The 20,686-nt window shown below is 40.6% G+C and overlaps 1 protein-coding gene across 1 annotated transcript in view; it reads right to left on the bottom strand.

The window, feature by feature from the left end:
• Positions 1–1,631: 1,631 nt before the first annotated feature.
• SLC36A4 (solute carrier family 36 member 4) overlaps positions 1,632–20,686 on the bottom strand; it is a 151,047-nt gene continuing 131,992 nt past the window's right edge. Inside the window, exon 11 of the mRNA XM_089508259.1 lies at positions 1,632–3,115. Within this exon, the coding sequence (XP_089364385.1) occupies positions 2,811–3,115 (305 nt within the window). The 3' untranslated portion in view covers positions 1,632–2,810. The remainder of the gene's footprint in view (positions 3,116–20,686) is intronic.

Genomic DNA, 20,686 nt, shown 5'->3' with positions numbered 1-20,686 from the left:
ATTCTACTATTTACAGTCTGATCAGGAAATGGGTATGGTGGACCACAGAAGGAAACTGCAAAGCCAAAAGGGAAGGTTTCAGTTTTCATCATGCAGTTCTCATACATACTATAAAATTAGTACAGTATATTTATATACATTAGTGCCAATGTCATGGTTGCATAGACGCCTTACATAAAACAGTATGGTGCAAGCATGACTGAGGTTTTATATACAATTAAGATCTGATGTATTTACCACTTATCAGGGAGAAGTAGAATATGAACAGAAGCCATTCTGCCCCTGCAGGAAGTATGAGCAGCATAGTGATATACAGCCAGACACACATCATCCTGATTCACAGACCTCTCTCCACCTGCTCACTGTAACATATATTTCTATAAAAACTACAGATAAACTGGGCAAGGAGTCATGGATCTCAAGAAGGGGGAACAGAACCAAATGGATTTGGGTACAAACTTGCCCTTAGTGTCATAAGATAATGATAAAATTTGATAATAAAGACATACAAGCAAGGCCATATGAACTGTGTTGTTTCAGCCTTTAAATGGATAATAAAGGGGGAAATTTTCTAAATATCTAAAACTCTCACTTCATCCTTGTTTGAAGAGTACAAAAATGATGTGTGCTTAGATCTGTGTCAGTTTTGCTTGATTTTGCCCATAATCCCTGGAAACACATTCTATGCAAAACACATTGGAAAAATGTGAACTGTACAATGGCTACACTGGAATTTCTGTTGAGGTTGAATTCCTATGGATTAGATGCAGCAGAATAGCAGATAAAACTCTGAGCACACAAGGCTCCTAATCTTAACAAAATACAAAAAAATTCAAATGAATCAGACTCACATGCACAGCCTGCTAACACATAGAGCTGAATTCTACTGCATAATCCTACCTAGACCAATTGAATAAATGTGTGAATGATGAGTCAATACATAAATGCAAAACATAGTAAATGCCACTGATGTAAAGAGTCTGCTTTGATGTTCTTGTGTGCCATCAAGTTATTTCTAACTTATGGTGACCCTAAGGCAATCATGGTGGGTAGTTTTTGTTTTTGTTTTGGCAAGATCTGTTCAGAGGGGGGTTGGCATTGCCCTTCTCTGATGCTTAAAGAGTGTGACTTGCCCAGCGTCACCCAGTCAGTTTCCATGGCCAAGTGGCGATTTGAACTCTGGTCACCAGAGTCATAGTTCAATGTTCAAACCACTACACCACACAGGCTTCTCTATGTAGGATTACCAACAGGATTTAAGATTTAAAAACCAATTCATTTCCAGTCAGCTAAAAACACTGGGTTCGACCCAGACTTTGCAATACTTAGGGTAGTCTTGTTGAAATCCATGAACCTTAGGTTGCTCATGATTAAATTAGATCTTACTTATTTCAGTGAATTAGATCTAAGTTTGGATTTAACCCATGAAATCTTCCAATCCATTGCATCAACAAAATACCAAAATGCTGTTTCCTTGAAAATTGGATGAAAAAACTGTAACTTGTTTGTTATTTCCATTTAAAGTGAAACTCTGCAGAAATATCTCCATTGTAATAAATAGCTCTAAAGTACAAATATAGAATTGCTCTGTAAAGTTATGAATAAATAGAAAAATTTGTGCAGATCTGTAGTGCTGCAATTAATTGAGATGGAGGAAAATTCGTTTAAAAAGCAGATGTGACCATTAATGAATATGGCTTTGTTTTTACTAAAATGAACGAAAGCAAAAATGGTAAAATCTCATCACAGCAGAGGTTATTTTTGTAGTTTTGTGTCATGTAAAGACACCACTGTGATAAAGAGTTACATCCTAAGACATACTCCTTTTCAGACATTAGAAGAACTTGCAGGCACATTCAATTTCACTCATTGCCTCCTGGTATGAAGGCTGTTAATTCTGTTACACTTCATGTTAGAGTCATCTGCCTTCAAGGGAAAAGAAAATGTTGGGAGAGAGGATAGCTAAATGTATGGGAATTTGAGCCACATAACCCACTGGAAGCTCCTAAGTACCATGACTATAAAAAGTGCATTTGTATTTTTTGTCATACTAACCTCTGTGCGGTTAACAATACCAACAGAAGCGACACAAAAGATTAAGAAATCTGATAGGAAAGACCATCATAATCGGTGCTGGCCATATATGGTACTGAATAGTGTTTTGCTGTCTGGTCCCATCTGCAAAAACACACACTAAAGGTTATTATGACCTTTAGTGTGTTCTTCATTGGAGAATATGGTGAGAAGATCAGGAGGGGAAGCAGATAAAAGAGAGGGTGAAGCAGATATTGAGGGAGGAGGTAGAAGTCCGGTGATGAGGTTATGGAAAGGGAAAGAAGGGAAGGATCATCCTTAGGATGGGAAGGCTGGACTGCTGCTCTACGAGTAAGAGGCATCCTCGGAGTTCCAGGTCTGGTTGGGAGAGTATTAGAGAACTCTGCAGACTGGGAGGTGGTGCAGTCCGGTAGTTGTCAGTGAGGGAGAGGTGGGATACTCAGGGCCTTTGTTGGCATCAAGGCTGGGGACCAACTCACGTAGAGAAGGCTAAGTGGGAGGTGTCAGAGAAAACAGGGGTTGGACTGGATGAGCCTTGAGGTCTCTTTCAACTCTATGATTCTAAGATAAAAGAAAATAAAGGAATTGAGAGAATTTTATCTTGGACACTGGGCTGGAGTAGGTTTAGGTTCTCAGGAATCCATTGAACTAACTGTCATCTCCAGCCTTCACATTTGAAATCAGTCATCTTTGGTTCTCAAATATATCCAAATATATTATATAACAAACTTGGGAGAGTCTTTGTCATCCAAATATTAATTGGCACCCACGGTCAACCGCGTAGTATTGAAACATCCAGATGTGTTTGAAGCATTGACAGAAGCTATGGAAGAAGGACAAATAATCTCTTCAACAGTCACGTAAGTGCCAGTTAAGAAACCAATCACTCCAAGGAGGGCTATAGATATGTCTTTCAGTGTTAGCCAGACACTTGGTTTCTCCTTGTAGAAAGTGAAGATTTCAACTAATGGTGGCAAGATCAAAGCCAGAGTGCTGCTGCTTACAGCTCCAACGAATGAAATAACTATATCCAGACGCGGGATCAAAACTGCTATAGCACCTGGAACGAGAGAAGAAGAGGATTATTATTATTATTATTATTATTATTATTATATTTGTACCCTGCTTTCACCCCAAAATTGGGACACAAAGCAGCTTATAGTCTAAAAACACAGTACAAACATAGAGAAGGCTTGTTGTTGTTGTTTTAAAAATGTGGTTATCTACTTGAAGGGAAGTAAACAAAATGGAATGAATCACACCACTAAGAGTTGGATATATATGCTAACCTGAGAAATCACAGTTAATTCATTTCATCTCAATTCATTCTCTTCATGACTTCTACCATGAAATTCCAGTTCACACTGTCAAATGTTTTTTCAGCATCTAAAAATATTAGTGCTGATTTTTCCCCTGAATTTTTTCCCACAGTATTGTATTAGAGTAATCATCGTTCTTATATTCTGCTTCATTTGTCATTGTGGTAAAAAGCCGCATTGATCTTCTTGTATTACATACAAGGAGGAGAAAAATCTGGAGTGGTTTCTACTGGGTATTTTAATACAAGGTATCATATTAGTATATTATTCTTTGGGGTGGACTGCAATTAATTCCTTTTGGTGTAGTGGTTTGAGCGTTGGACTACAACTCTGGAGACCAGGGTTCAAATCCCCATTCGAGCATAAAAATCCACCAGGTGACCTTGGGCAAGTCTCCCCATCTCAGAGGATGGCAATGGCAAAACTCCTCTGAAGAAATGTGCCAAGAAAATAGATAAGGCACCTAATGATCATACCCTTTGATAGGTTTGTTTTAAGGATTCCATAAGTAAAAAAGTGACTTAGGCACACCACCACCACCACAACAATCTTGCTCAAACAGTGCTGTGCTTGGAAAATTAGAGTCTGGATGGCCATTTGTCAGGAGTGTTTTGAGTCTGTATTCCTGCATGGCAAGGGGTTGGACTGCATGACCCTTGGGGTCTCTTCCAACTCTATGATTCTAAGTGAAAGGTTTTCCTCAATAAAATCCCCATTTCTTTTTTCTTGGGTGCTCCCCTCCATCTTTCCCTTCTGCAGATAAGATGGGTGTAGAAAAGAGCCAACCTGTTAGATATCTGATCATTAAAACTAAAGATAAAAAGGTAAAGGTATGAATGTCTAGTTGTAACCAACTATAGGGGTTGATGCTGATCTCCATTACTAAGCCAAAGAGACAGTGTTGTCCGACGACTACTCTGGTGGTCATGTGGCCAGTATGACTGCACCAAACACTGTTATTTTCCCACTGAAGTGGTATCTACTTGCATCTGCATGCTCTCAAACTGCTATGTTGGCAGAAGCTAGGACTAGTGACAGGAGCTCACCCCATCATGCAGCACTCAGGCCTCAAACTGTCGATCTTTCGATCCTCGAAATTGGCATCTTAACCACATAGACTTAAAGTCTATGAAAGCTCATGCTGCCAACTTCTTTCTCTCCGTTAGGGGTGAAACAGACAGGTGGAAGGGGTAGCTTGAAGCTGCCCCTTCCAAAGATGGATTGGGTCAATGGTGAACACCGCTGCTGCTCCTGTCTGCCTTGAAGCCAGCTGAAAAAGGAATGGCTGAGTCTCAAAGGTGCTACTAGATCTCTCTGCATATTTTGGAGGAAGACAACTTTAAAGGACAAAAAGAGCCCTTTGAAGGAGCTAGTAATAAAATATGTTCCCCTAAGGTCAACAGTGACAATCTGTGTCTGGATCCAAACATGCTCTAAATGGCACATGGATAGACAATAATGGAACAAATTAAAACTAATTCAATTAGGACTGTTTGTGACATGGAATTGGTTAACTAATTTCCAGTGCTTAACATTATCAAATTAATTTTCAGACCTAAGGTTCCAAGCTCTGAATCAGACGTAAGGAATTTTTGGGGAGGGGGGATCAAAAAGGGTTTCAGTCTAACAAGCAAAATTCCTCAGTGGTGTTCTGTACATACAAGGACAGTGACAAACCTTCTGATGAAATAAAGAATGTTGGAAAAGCAAACACTAAACAAAATACTAGCAATTTTGTGCAGGAAAGTGTTTAATCTTCTCTATTTATGAAGGCCATCTCTCTTTCCAGAACCCTACCACTTGAGATTCCTAGATTCATTTGCCATATGGGGAGGGGAGAGATTACTCTCACACTTGTTCAACCTGGACTTGTGACAGGTGGATGGATGATGGGGAGAATATTTGGATGTTTGGAGACTGTTACTTTTAATTTTCAGACATGCTAGCCCCAGTCCCAGATATTAATCACAAGCCAGAGAATGATTAGAGTCTGCAAAGAAAGCTATAAAGAGAAAGTGGTAAACATGCTAATATATTGCCTTTTAAAAAGCATTCCACCTTACCCTTTGCATTCAGTGAGAGATTTATACACTAGCAGTAGGGTAAAGGTGGAAGTAGAAGGAAACCAATCTAGAATCCCACCAATAATGTCTGATCTAATGCACACCATATATCCCAAACCCACAAAATTTAAATCCTATCAATATCATCCTCATGTCTGGGCATCCAGTTTGAGAAGTAATTGTTGATAAACATAGCCCACAATTCCCTGTTCTCACCAAAAAGAGGGGGGACCCTACACTCCAATATTTTTTACTCTTATTCTGCAGATGGCAGGAAGATTATACAATTAACCCAGTAGGAGAACAGCAGTTATGAAGTTAACTCATCCTGTTTTAATTGGACATGACAACATAAAAATCATTGTTTCATTTCAATCTCACTCTTCCTGCAAACAGCATAGGATACTGTGTAGGAATCCCTCCAACATTTTCTCTCATAACAACCATCTGAGGTAGCAACTGATCCAAGTCACTTAGTAATCTTCATAGCCAAGTAGGTATTTGAAGCCCAGGTCCTCCTAGCTCCAGTCAAACACTGGTCTAAATCCAATTGGTAATCCCAATTAGTGTAGATCCACTTACTCAGTTTCTGGACAGTAAGCCAAGATGGCTTAAACATCCTAGACCTAAAGGCACCAGATCCTATGTGGTCTTGGAAGTTAAGCAGTGTCAGCCCTGGCTAATACTTGGATGGGAGACTGCCAATGAATACCAGGTGCTGGAGGCTGTATTTCAGAGGAAAGAACTGGCCAACCCCCTCCCAATCTTTGACTAAGAAAAAGTTATGAAATTCAACTGTCATCATATGCCCACAGCCGACTTGTAAGCACATGCACACAAACACATTAAAGCCAAGGCATGGACATCTTATTGATTAAATCAATTTACTCTCACTAGTAATAGCAACTGGATTCAGGCCATTATATGCTATGCAGCACTAGTTCTCATTTTATGTAAACTTTCTAACTAAAATAGTTTCTTTATAGCCAGTTTAGATGCCTAAACAGTGGATGTCATATTTTGGGCATATCATGAAAAGACATAACTCACATAGAAAAGACAATCATGTTTGGTAAGATAGGAGGCAGTAAGAAAAGAGGAAGGTTGTACTACACTTGATAAAAAAAAAAAGTGACAGCCTGAGCTTGCAGGATCTGAGCAGGGCAGCTTGTGACTGGAGATCTTGGAGGTCTCTCTCTTATAGAGTCACCATACGTCAAAGTTGCCTAACCACCAATAGCCAAATAAGTACACTAGTTTGTACTAGGTGTATATTCCACACCACCATCACAGCTTATGATATGTATTACAGATCAGGACATACAGAAGACAAAATAATTTTAAATACTCCTATGCAGGAGTACAGAAATGTGTAAGTGTCCCTTTCTCTAAATGCAAACTTTTTAAAGCCTCAGGTTCTTTCCATCCTGAATATGAACAGATGTGAGCATGCCTCAAAAAGAAAGAAAGAAAGAAAGAAAGAAAGAAAGAAAGAAAGAAAGTCTCTCCCATTTGCACCAGACAAATTCAGTAAATACAACCACATGAAAAGGATTATAATGTACCTATCTGCCCTACAGATGTTAAAATGAGGAGCTTCTCAGGAAAAACAACAACAGATGGCAACCTTAATTCAGCACTTCAGATAAGTTTGAATACACAAAGGAAAAAAATAATCCAAACTTTTTGGAGTTAAACAATCAAAGCTCTGGGCTGGGCATGTCTATCAGTCTCAGGAAGTCTCCATGGAAGAATGATAGAAGAATGACTGCTAGACCAAAATAAAGATTTTTTAGGAGAAGGAAGTCAGCTGAAGAATCCTAGGCTTTATCCACAGTGCAGAAATGATCCAGTTTGACATCAATTTAACTGCAATGGCTCACTGCTATGGAATTCTGGGAACTGTAGTTTTGTGAGGCATTTAGCCTTCTCTGTCAGAGAGCTCTGGTGTCACAACAAACTATAAAACCCAGGATTCCACAGCATTTAGCCATAGCAGTTAATGTGGTATCAAACTGCATTATTTCTTCAGTGCAGATGCAGCCCTAGACATCATCAAAGATTGTGGTACGCATCTTCATGGTAACCATATACCGTACAGACACCCAGGGTCTGGTGCAGGAATTCAATACAGTAGGAAATGGAACTTTCAACTGCATAGGTGGCAATGAAACAACAATCATAGAAAGTATTAATATTTTTTTAGTATAGCAGAAGATAGGTAACATCAGATATACCTAATGTATTAATACTTTTAAAAATGAAATGTATTTTTGTTTTAAAATAGATGGTCTGTCCAAGACACACATAAGTAAGCCAGGTTGAAAGGTATAGTAGTAGGATAGTGAAGAGTGCACCGTAAAGGGAGACCATCAATATGTATGGATCTTATAACACCTTTGAGACTGACTGAAAGAAAGAAGTTGGTAGCATGAGCTTTCATAGACTTCAGACTACTTCCTCAGAAGAATGTGATGTAGCCCTAAGTCTACAAAAACTCATTCTACCAACTTCTTTCCTTCAGTTAGTCTCAACAGTGCTACAAGATCCCTTTGCATACTGATTTTCCATACTAACATGGCTGTCTTTGAATTCAACCAATATATGTGGGTTGTCTATAAGATTTTACGGGCAGGATCCAATAAGAACACTTCATCACAGCCCCCAAAGTATCTTATACATAAAACTGAAAACTAGTCAATTAATGCAGATAGTTCTAGGAGTATAAATCTTTTTTTTAAATGCCCAAACCATACCAAATACCACCCAAGAACAGAAAGAACACCATGAAATGGAGAGAATCTACAGGAAGAATTCTAAAAGTATTCAAGGAGAACATGTTTGGAACTCCCTTCAGATTTGTCCATTCAACATGGGGCAATCAGGTATGGAGCTGGCATGCATGAGGATGTTAAGGATAGGATTGGACCTCACACACCACAACCTTCCCATAAGTACAATTTAATATCATCTGATGAGGCTTGATAAGACTCCTATTACAAGTGGCACCACAGAAACAAGTGAGTTGCCCACCCTATATATGAACTTTATGCATAGACTGTCAGACACTGATGGGGACAAACTAGTTCCTCACTGTCCCAGTATCAATCTCTAGGTACAATCTGATCCTACACACCTATCAATGACCTTGCAATCGCCACCTTCAGACTAGGGTTGTAAGCCCTTGAGTGTTCTGTCCCTGCATGCCAGGACAAAGAGCTTTCAGTTTTCTTCCTACTGTGGGAGAAAATTAATATTACTGTGCAGTTTTTGGTGACTATTCATAAACCCACAAGTGTTTGAGAAAATTATCCTGTACAAAAATACATGAGTTTTTGTGTGAAAATGAACCTCATCCCATATGCAGTTGCCCACCCTTGGCACATACACAAAAATTGTAGACATGAGTGATATCCTCCATCATCGCTAATCTTCTCACTGTAGAGTTTCTCATGGATGTAAGGAAGAGTTCTATAACCTGTTCTGTACTCTGCCACCATCACCATCATCAAAATCTCCTCCTCCTTCTCTTCTTGTTTTAAATTATAATTTTCTCTGTATACACTGAGCATATTTTGTGCTATTGTTGTTTCTTGCTGCATGTCTTCAAGTCATTTCTGACGTATGGGAATCCTAAAGTGAACCAATCCTGGCTTTTCTGTGGCTGAGAGTGCATGTCTCACCCAAGATCATCCAGTGGGCTTCCATGGCCAAGCAAGAATCAAAGCCTGATCTCCAGAGTCGTAGTCCAACACTCAAACCACTGCACCACACTGGTTCTCTACACTTTGTGGCCATAATATCAGTGGCTGGAGGACTACAAAATGGACCATATCTTAAATTCCCTTCCACAACTACTGGATCTAGAGCTGTTGCCTGGTCAAGACGATCCAAGGCCCTTAGGTTTAGGGGCCAGACATTAAGAGATGGCCCCTTTTGATGTCTCAGGAGGCAAGTGCTGATGATGTTGACAATGGTGATCTTACAAGAGGGAACTAATAGTGGTGTTACTAAGTGGTGTTACATGAAGCATTAAGCACAATTCCTGTACAAATAAAGAACATTCTCTCATTTTAAAAAAAAATGTATGTATACACACACACTTTACATGGCAGCATTCTCACCCTGAGATTCCTTCTCCCCACCCTTAGGACTGGGGAATTGGAATCAGACCCTGAGACTCAACACCTGGTCCTCAGACCAAGAAGCTCTCCTGGAAACATATCCCTCTACTACTCTACATGTGAGAGAGTTTGTGATTGTGGATTGCTGGAGACTTGGGTTGTGAGCACACAATTAATTCAGTGTCATCTGCAAGGTAATCCTGTTTTGCTGTTTTGTTTCCCTTTCCAAATAAACATATTTTTTTCCAATCAATACATTTCAGAAAGAACTCATTTTAACATCTGTAGGGCAGATAAGTACATTATAATGGTATCCATGAATTCGCGAGCCGCACCGGGTGGAACATAGCTGGCCGTGAGAGAGATGCTGAAGTCGCCCAGGACAAGTAGCCTGGGCGTCTCCAGCATCAGTTCAGCGACCAGCTGTGTCAGCTCGTTAAGGGAGTCCGTTAGCGCACGGGTGGCCGATACACCAACAGAATCCCTAGACTGTCCCTCGCCTTTAGGGTCAGGTAAATACACTCGATGTAGGACGTCTGTCGGATGTGGTTCCTGGTGAGGGACACGGTGTTCCTATGTATCAAGGCCACACACACACCCCACCCACCTAACCTGGGCTGGTCCTTCACCGAGAACCCGGCAGGCAGGGCCTGAGCCCACACAGCGTCCCCTTCAGGCCCAAGCCAGGTCTCGGTAATGCAAGCCAGATCGCAACTTCGGTCCTCCAACAGGTCGTGGAGGATGTGGGTCTTGTTGTTAATCGATCTGGCATTGCACAGGAGCAGCGAAAGGGTTTGTGGCACGGTTGGAGTGACCCTCAGGTCCCTTGGGTTGGGAGAGGGACAGGAAGGGGAGATAGATATGAAGCATCGATCTCGCCTTCCCCTGGAACGCAAGTCCCTTCTCCCACCGCCATACCTCCCCCTGCCCCACACAACCTCAATAGGAGCTCCGCTCAAAATGATGTTATCCCCTTCCTCCCCAGCCCATGCATCCCCTGCGTCCATGCCCTCCCCCCCCCCCTTTTCCGGGCGCAATATAAGGTGTTGGTGATGACCTATAAAGCCCTAAATGGCCTGGGCCCAGGATACCTGAAGGACCGCCTCTCCCCATACATTCCGCCCCGCACCCTCAGAACATCTGGGCAGCAATTACTTAGGGTTCCCAGGGCGAGATTCGTCTCCACTTCTAGGAGAACTTTTTCCATCGCCGCCCCGGCCCTTTGGAACACGCTGCCCATAGAGCTCCGCTCAGCTACCTCCCTGGCCCAATTTAGACGGGACTTGAAGACCTACCTGTTTAGGATAGCATTCCCTGAATAAGGTCCCATATGCCCCCCCTGCCGCACTGGCAATGGGTTTGGCTAACCTGGGGCTTTTTGTTTTTTGCTTTTATGGTTTAAGTAATTCTTGTATGATTTTAATGTCTACTGTTTATGTATTTTAATTGTTGTAAACCGCCCTGATCTGATGGAAGGGCGGTATATAAATAAAAATTTTATTATTATTATTATTATTATTATTATTATTATTAACTTGACCTTGGTAAATAATTTCCCCATTTTCATAAACATCGTGAATTTCACAAACATCAATTTAACATAACTAATGAATAATCTTCCTTAATTGTAGTTGCTTGTCTAGAATCAAAGGTCTATGATAGCTAGGAATTTGTGGTTAAGGATTCCACCCACCACATCCATTTAACTAGTATTGTAATAAATGGGCAGCTATCTCTGTTGTTTGAGCCTTTTATTCATTGCTTGCATTTGTGCCATTCAGCACAAGCATATTTCAACTTCAGATTTTTAAAATCCTTCAATGTCATGCCATAAAATGGCCTATGTTTTAAAATCATAATAGTCAAATCTCATAACCTTGAGGTAGCTCATCCTATGTTGGTCTTTCTATTAACAGTTTTTTGCTGTAATGGAAAGAATGTTCTACATGGCTAGATTAGAGCATCCAAAAACATTTGTGTGACCTAGTGCTTTTTGTCCCAGCATCCTAGGACTGTAAGAGACCTCCCTTCTTCCACCATCTTGGGGGGGAGAGAGGCAGGCTGGCTCCAACTGCCTGCCTGAAGAAGAAAAGCCCTCCCTTGTATTGTTTTTAAATGGTATGGGTGGGTGTTTGCATTGTTGGGCTATGTATTGGTTTTGATGGTGTTTTTGTAAACCGCTGTGATCTGCAAGGAATAGCGGTCTAGAAATGAAATTTCATTCATTCATTCATTGTTTGACCATGGAAACCTACTTGGTGACTTTATGCAAGCCACATTCTCTCAGCCTCAAAGGAAGGTAATGGTAAACCTCAATTGAACAACTGTTCTCCAGAAAAACCTCATAAGGGGTTCATGTAAGGGTTGCTCTAAGTCACAAACGACTTGAAAGCGGCTCTGGTCAAGATAGCCAACTGTTAGTAGCACAATTTGCATTCTGCTTGTAGCTTTTCAGGATTATTATTATCTTCCAACTCTATGATTCTAAATATGGAAGGATTCCACAAAGGCAAAAATGCAGTCTTTCAGATAACCCCCATGCTCAGCAGTCAGGTGGGGATTTGTATGGCAGAGATGTGCATCCTGGAAACTACAACATGATTCACTCCACAGCTGAAAATCTCAAGCATTCATTAAGGTTGGCTAAACAGAAATTTGTCCAAACAAAGATTTAACAACATTATTGAAGGAGCTTGGATGGTCCATACTGAACAGGGATGGAAACACACACAAACACACCTCAGTTGGTGATTTATTGTGCTCAAGTGAGTATAAACAATTTTCAGCTTAAGTATTCAAAGTGTAGTCTCAGTTGAGAAAGTATTTGAAAGTGAAACCAAGTGAAATTAGGAGCTAAGAGAGACTGATAGCATAAATTGAAGATCAAACTAAGTGGCAATTTGGACTGGAAATAAGAAATAGAATTGGTGTCTCCATGGTTTTAAACCATTAAAGGGGCTACATTGAAGCCATGTTTTAGAAACGGGAAAATAAATATTGCCTCTGATGCCAGAATTTAAACAGAGAATGATTTACACAAAATCATAAATGTGGTTGCCAGAAAAATGTCCAGAGCTGGTCTAGACAAAACTGATTCTGTACTCATTAAAATTCAAGCCTTAATATCTGAGATGTCTAACCAGATTTTAGAGTTTCATAATTGTGCAGCAGAAAGTAATAGGAATTTAAAGAAGAAACTTGTTATGAAATTACATAACAAGTAAACCATTTTACCTTTATTATGGCCAACCTAAAATTATGCAACATGTGCAGGTTTTTGATTGCTCCAGAACTCTTCATCTGGTTCTGGGGGAGGGGGAAGCATGGCACCCCAAAACTTTGTTGTTTTAGCCACTACATCTGGACTTAAATTCAGACCTAAGTAGGGATGGAAGGACTACGTGCCACTCTTTTTTATCCTGGCCAAAAAAATTGATTTTGGGAAACCCAACTGGGAAAAATAACACAGTGGACAGAATTCTGTGCAGCTTTCACCCAGTAATCACACTTCTTCCTTTTTGCCCCCAAAACACTAATTCTTCCACCACAGGCCACACAAGTGACAACACATCACTTCAGGGTCAAGGCTATCTGAAGGCCCATATCCTCCCATGTGATCCTGATCAAACTCTAAGATCTTCAAAGGAGGCATTTTCTCTCTATCCCATCACCTTCACAAGAACATTTGGTGAGAATGCAGAGGAGGGTCTTCTCTGTGGTTCCTCCCAGACCTTGGAACACCTTCCCTAGAAAGGTTAATATGCTTCCTTCTTTTCTGTCTTTCCAGCAGCAAGTGAAAGATTTTCTATTCCAGCAAGCCTTTAGTAATTGGTCATTAACAAAAGAAAGCTTTTTAATGGCGCTGTACTGTTTTTAATCTTTGTTTTAAAGTAATACAGCTGGCCCTCCTATCTGCATACATGGATTCTGCATCGACAGATTCGACTATCCATGGCTTGGAAAGTATTTTTTTTAAAATCCAAAAAGGAAACCTTGATTTTGCCAAATTTATATAAGGGACACCGTTTTACTGTACCACTCTATGTAATGGGACCTGAACTTCCACAGTTTTTGGTGTGCACAGGGGTCCAGGACCTCAACCCCAGTGGATACCAAGGGCTCACTGTATTTTAAATGATTTTAATTTTGCTGTGAGTGTAATACTCTTTTAATCTCAACTTTTGTATGTTCATGACTATGTCTGTTTTTATTGTTATTTTCTGTCTTTTGTAAGCCATCTTGAGTCCCAGTCTGTGAAAAAGGCAGATTATAATTATTATTATTATTAGCTTTATTTATAAAGCGCCGTAAATCTACACGGCGCTGTACAAAACCAAGTAAAATCAAGAATATAAAAACCTGCCTATGGCGTACAATCTAAGAGTTAAAGCAACAAATTAAAAACATCATATAAAACAAGTTAAAGCAGCAATATCCACTATTAAGTCAAGCATCTGAACAACCAGGACACAATCACAGACTTCCTGGGAACGCTTCCCTAAACAATATGGTCTTTAACTCGGCTTTGAAGCTGGTTAGAGACGTGTTGAGTCGTGCTTGTAAGGGGAGGAGGTTCCAGGAGTGAATAAATAAATAAAGAGATGGATCAAATTGTCCCTATTTCCATTTTGAACTTTTTCTTAGGTTTGGGAGATTGTGGGGGAATACTTGGGGAACAAAAAAATCTCAAATTGTCATGTTTTGGGGATCTCTGGTGGTGCAGAGTCGGTAAGTGTTTTTTACTAAATTTTCACCAGGTATTTTAAAAATATAGTGGCTCCATGGGCTATAAATTGTGGTCCCAGGGGCATAATGTGACCTACAGGACAGTACCCTTCACTGACTCTAGACAGATAGGCAGAACAGAGGCTGCACAATGATTCTTACCTCCAAAGAAAATCATAAGGAACTTGCAAGTTAGCTGTTGCTGAACCAGCATTATTAAAGGTCATTTTAAAAAAAAGGAAGCACTTAATTAGGTAGAAAAGTAATGATAGAAACTAGATTGATATAATTAATTACAGAAGGGACTTCCTGATTCCAGTGGGATTACAAAATAAGGTTAGAGAGGATTGTCCTCTGCCACAACTCAGCTAATTAGAACAGATGCACCTGATTTGCCATTTAAAAATTCAAAGACCACACTTTACTGAGATTGAATCAACACTTGACAAAGAGGAGTCCATTCACTTTAGGGTGATCTGAACAGGGAAAAACAAAACCTCAACTCCTCTTTCCTCCTCCACTAGACAAAGAGCCTGATTCAGAAACTAACCTCTTTTGAGAAGAGCCATGGGTGTTTCTCCTGGGCAGAGTTTGGAGAAATTACAGTACCCTTTTTGTAATAAGACTCATAGAACCCCCTATGAGGCTCCTACTCCTCATCCCACCATTTGTAAAGTTCTGTCTAAATCGCCACTGCCACCATATGCGAAGACTTCCACCAATGTCACTGTCATCCCCAAGAGTGGAGATCCCCACCACTGACACCCAGTGGGTTCACTAAGAGGGGTGCGCTGGTGCAGCCCACACCCCAGAAGAGGAGTGACATCCAATTGGGCTGTCCTCCCGCCGAGGAAAGGGGTGAGCACGCCTGGCCCTACTTCTTAATGGTGGCAGTGGACAAATGAATAAGTCCAAGGAGGCCACTGCTGCCATGAGACCAAGCACGCCCAGCCCCACTTCCCCACAGCAATGGCGGTTTCCCCACAAGGGTGCTGTCACTGCAAGATGGAAGACGGTCAAGTGCCCCTGGCACCACTTCCCCGTGGCAACAGCAGTTCCCTCAAGAGATGCAGGCCCAGCTCCATCAGGCCTGGCCTGGACTACGAAGAAGAGCCCTCCCTCCAGTCCATCTGCCTTGGTCCAGGCCTCAGAGGGAGAGAAAAACTGCTGAACCTGATCGCCTTCCCTTCTCCTTTTGTGTCATGTCTTTTTAGATTGTAAGCCTGAAGGCAGGGAACCATCTTATTAAAAAGTTTGTATGTACAGCGCTGTGTAAATTTACAGCGCTATATAAATAAAGCTTAATAATAATAATAATAATAATAATAAGTCACTGCCACCATGACAAAGGAGAAGGCTGAGTGCACCTGGCCCAACTTCTCAGTGGTGACATCGCCATTGCGGCAACCAAGGAGAGGACCAAGTCTGCCCGGATCTGCTTCCCCACAGTGGTGGCAGTCTCCTCGTGAGGAGTCCACTGCCACTGTGAATTATTATTATTATGTTTATGTTTATTTATATCCCGCCTTCCTCCCAGTACAGAGACTCAAGGCGGCTTATAAATCTAAAACAGTCCCAGTTAAAACACTATAAAACATGCAAAATACATGTTTAAAAAACAATTAAAAATTAAACCAATTAAAAAACATTACATTATTAAAATTTAAAGTTTAAAACTCTTTAAAACAAAAACAGAACAGCATCACGGTCATGCAAAAGCCTGGTGGCATAGAAATATCTTTACCTGCCACCGTAAGATCAGCAGGAATGGATTGAAGGAGAAAGGGTGAGCACGGCCTTTTAGCCATGTCCCCGATGACATGGGGGGGATGGATGACACGGAGTGGGAAAAGCCACAGCTGACAGCCATGTAAGAATCTTTTCCTGTCCCACAGCTGTGCCTACCACTGTAGGAATCTACTAAATGCTCTCAAGTTTCCTGTGCAATTTTTATTACACAGGAATCTTGGACCCACTGGACATCAACTCTCTTTATCCTCTGTCATCACCACAGACATTATGTCTGAACCTAATTATTTTATCTTCTCTCTGTCTCTCTAGCTGTCTGTCTGTCTGTCTGTCTATCTATCTATCTATCTATCTATCTATCTATCTATCTATCTCCTTCCCAGGATATATAAAAGCAATACTTTATTAACAGAAGTTCAACATAACAAAACAGATCAATAATTTAAATACACCTAAAACAAATATTTCACTTTCACTCACACTCTTCTCTACAAACTAACTCTTAAACATCACTCATTAGTTCCTAAACCTGACTTGACACAACCCTAACCCATATTCACCCCACACACTACAGATCCATCTGTACCAACCAATCTCTTTAACTGTTCAATGTGCAAAAGGATCTTGTAGCACCTTTGAGATTACCTGAACGAAAGAAGTCGCATAAGCTTGTGCAGACTTTGTCTACTTCTTCAGCACCAGTTCACTCCATGCATCTGAGGAAGTAGACCAAGTCTATAAAAAGCTAATGAAAACTTTCTTTGGTTGGCCTACCATTCTCATGGCTTTTGCTCAGGTAGCCTCAAAGGTACCACAGGATCCCTATGCATACTGATATTCCAGACGAACAAGGCTATGTCTCTGAACTTAATAGCCCTGACCATGATCCTTAATCAAATCATAGAATCATATAATTATAGAGCTGGAAGAGACCTAAAGGGCCATATAGGTCCAACCCCCCGCTGCAGGAATACACCATCAAAGCACCCCTGGCAGATGGCCATCCAACCTAATAATAATAATAAAATTTATTTATATCCCGCCTCTCTACAAAATGCAATCGAGGCGGCTTACAAGATTAAAATATATAGTCCAAACCCTCAACCCACCCCCCAAAGAAGGAGACTCCACCACTCTCCAAGGGAGTGTGTTCTACTGTTGAACAGTTCTTACCATCAGGAAGTTCTTCCTCAGGTTGAAGTGGAATCTATTCCCTTTAAACATTGCACCAATCACCTTTTAATCTCAGCATTTCATTCACTCACCAATCCTGCCAGTTCCTTACACATTACCCCTATTGTTCAATACTTACAAAACCAAATTACCTTAATACGTAAAATAACATTTTACAAAAAGTCCATATCACGCGCGCGCCCACTCCAATTACTGATATTCCAAAGTATCTTTGGAAGGAGCCAGGGTTATGCTGAGAGGTAGCTGAAAGATCACCACTGAATTTCTTATACAAACACATACCTGAACTTGGTTATGTGCTTTCCACATCCCAAGTCAAACACCATTTTGGTGCTTCAATGTATTATAACAGATAGAAAATATATAATTTAAAAGCAAATCCATACCAGAAGAATAATAACCGCAGGCAATACTTGTTTTTACATACTCTTCAGATTGCAAGAAGAAAGGTTTTAAAAATGAACTAGGGACTCAATGTTACAGTAAAAGTGCGGCTCAGTTTGCTAATTGCTCCCCTGTTGTCGATATTCCCACTCTGTGCTTTATGCCCTCTGTTGCAGACATCTCTTTACTGCAGAGGAGTTCCATGTGTCTTGAAGTGCAATGAAAAAAGAAGAGAAATGTTGTCTGAAGCTCATTTGTTCCAGACATGAATAAAATATGAATAAAAGAAGAGCATAAGGAAGAAGAAATTTAACTGTTTAAGTTTTAATTAGTCATCTAGGTAAAAGAGTTGAAGGTTTCAGATCATACCATCCCCAACTTGGTTAGAAACTGGCCAATTTTCATAATAGGATGTAACTTCTGGTTGCGACTTCTGAATATGTCAGACTTGGCTAAGTTTAGGATAATAATAATAATAATAATATGTTTTATTTATAGACCGCTATTCCGCGATGATCATAGCGGTGTACAGTAAAATCGTAAAAAAACAAAAACAAAATAGAGTTAAAGGAGGGAGAAGTCTCATCCTTCAGGCAGTCCAAGATGTTGCTGGTCTGCCTGATGGCTCCCTCTGAGGCCGAGATGACAGTTGAGGAGGGAGGGGCCTCTTCCTTCAGACAGTCCCTGATGTTGCTGGGTCTGCCTGATGGCTCCCTCTGAGGCCGAGATGACAGTTGAGGAGGGAGGGGCCTCTTCCTTCAGGCAGTCCCTGATGTTGCTGGGTCTGCCTGATGGCTCCCTCTGAGGCCGAGATGACAGTTGAGGAGGGAGGGGCCTCTTCCTTCAGACAGTCCCTGATGTTGCTGGGTCTGCCTGATGGCTCCCTCTGAGGCCGAGATGACAGTTGAGGAGGGAGGGGCCTCTTCCTTCAGGCAGTCCAAGATGTTGCCTGAAGGATGATTGGGGAAAGTCTTTTTACTTTCAATGATCAGAAGCCTCCTGAAGAAGCAATTGAGATTGTGGATTGCCTTGTTGATTTATTAGCATTATCTTCCCCAAAAAATTACTGGTGACATGGTATGACTATTATTTCATGGGTGAGATTCCACAATATAACCTTTTTGTTTAATCTCTTTTTAAGGGGGGATACTTTGTATATATGATTGTGTTATTTTAATATTGTAAGCCGCTTTGATTGTTTTAACAAAAAGCAAAATATAAATAAAAGTTTTTAATTATTTTTTTAAAAAGAAAGAAACAGATGGTCAATTGCAGCAACCCATTAAAACCAGTGGAAAATTTTATTGGGGTTTGGAAAACTTTCTTTCTGTGGTTGGTCTACCACTCTCATGTTTTGTTAAAAGTAGTACTTGGGAAAGTCTTTAAAAACACTACTGGGAAAATTGATCTTTTTTATTCACCTATAGACACTTTTTCACATTTGTTAGACTCCGTGCTTCTTATTTGAACACCATGCTCTTCACAACTGTGGTTCAAGCTTAATGTATCATACTTAATGATATCAGCAGTGCCTGCTTGCAATGATATTACCAGAGCCACCCACATAACATCACCAAGGATCCCCAGATCTCTGGTTTTGACTCTGAAATCTCAGGGGCTATGACCTGGTGAGCCTAGCCTCATGAATGAGATCTAATGGGTATAGAAAACCTAGGTTGAGATCCAAGGGTCTCAGAAAACCTTGACTGGTGGCCAAAAGAATTCAGGACCTAAGCCTACCTAAAACAACCACGACAGGATATCTATCCTGGTTCAGCCAAACAAGCCTAGACTTTCAGAAAAGAATGGATAATTGTTTAACTGTGCCAATGAAATCAGCATAGTTGATTGTTTACACTATATGCTATATGCACTGCAATTATTAATGAATGAAATGGTAAAATGAAATGGTAATGTTGTTTCTATTGTTGTAATCCCGCCTCGATCTGCAGGGAGAGGCGGAAAATATAAATAAAAATTACTATTATTATTATTAAAAAAATATAGCCTCCGGGTGATCCAACTACATTGTTAGACAGGATACTGCCACCACCACTTCAGGCTTTCAGTGTGCCACAGATGACAGGCACAGGTAACTTTGGGCTAGAAGCTTTGATATATTTGCAAAGCTAATTTGCTTCTGTTCTCTTGAGAAGCAGAAGAGAAGAAAATGAAGAAAGGAGTTTGAGGGACACGCTATGCAAGATAAACTGCTTTGCTTTTATATTCAAGCAAAAAACAAAATAAATAGAAAGTATCTAGGACAGCAGTGATCCTCTCTTAGGGTTGCTACTCCCAGAGAAAGACAACCTCTTTCATCATTATCACTGAGCAACACACAGCATCACAGGAGGAACAGAAATATTCCTAGAAGCACCCCTAAGACTTGTCCTTCTCCACTGTATATGACTGCATTGTTTCACATTACCAACACAAGGTCAACCAAAGATGGATTAAATTTGCACTCTTTATCTTTCTGTTAGGCAGAGGTAATTGCTAAAGATATCAAAGAGCCAAAAAAACAATTTTTCAAACCGAACAACTGACTGAAGTAGATATACTGCTCTCCCTACACACCATCAAAATGTTATTTTTTGTTTTTAGGTCATTTACATCTCAGTGCCTTCCTGACATGTAGGTACACAGTGGGCAAAAGATTTTCGGAACAGACATACCAAGACTGGCATAGGATTTGGCAGATGAAGGGGAATATCTTTTAACACTTTTAAGTCCTAAATAACCTAAAGGTGAGAACCAGAGCTGTGAAGTGATTTGACCAGGATTTAAATCGCTGCTCAGCTATGGAGACCAGGATTCAATTTCCTACTCAGCCACAGAAACTTACTGGGTGTCCTTGGACAAGTTACATTCTCTTAGTCTCAATGAAAAACAAAGGCAACCCCCTCTTAACAAACCTGGACAAGAAAACCCCCAATAGATTCACCTTAGGGTCATCATAAATTGGAAAGAACTTGAAAGGCACACAACAATGACAACAACAACCCTAAAGGCACCAGATCGCATCTGATCATGGAAGCTAAGCAGGATCAGCCCTGGTTAGCACTTGGATGAG

Source organism: Sceloporus occidentalis, unplaced genomic scaffold (genome assembly GCF_023333645.1).
Source record: "Sceloporus occidentalis isolate IW3139 unplaced genomic scaffold, rSceOcc1.0.p SCAF_2, whole genome shotgun sequence".
NCBI lineage: Eukaryota > Metazoa > Chordata > Lepidosauria > Squamata > Phrynosomatidae > Sceloporus > Sceloporus occidentalis.
The sequence above is the reverse complement of the archived record's forward strand: the minus strand, read 5'-3'. Positions and strand labels throughout refer to the sequence as shown.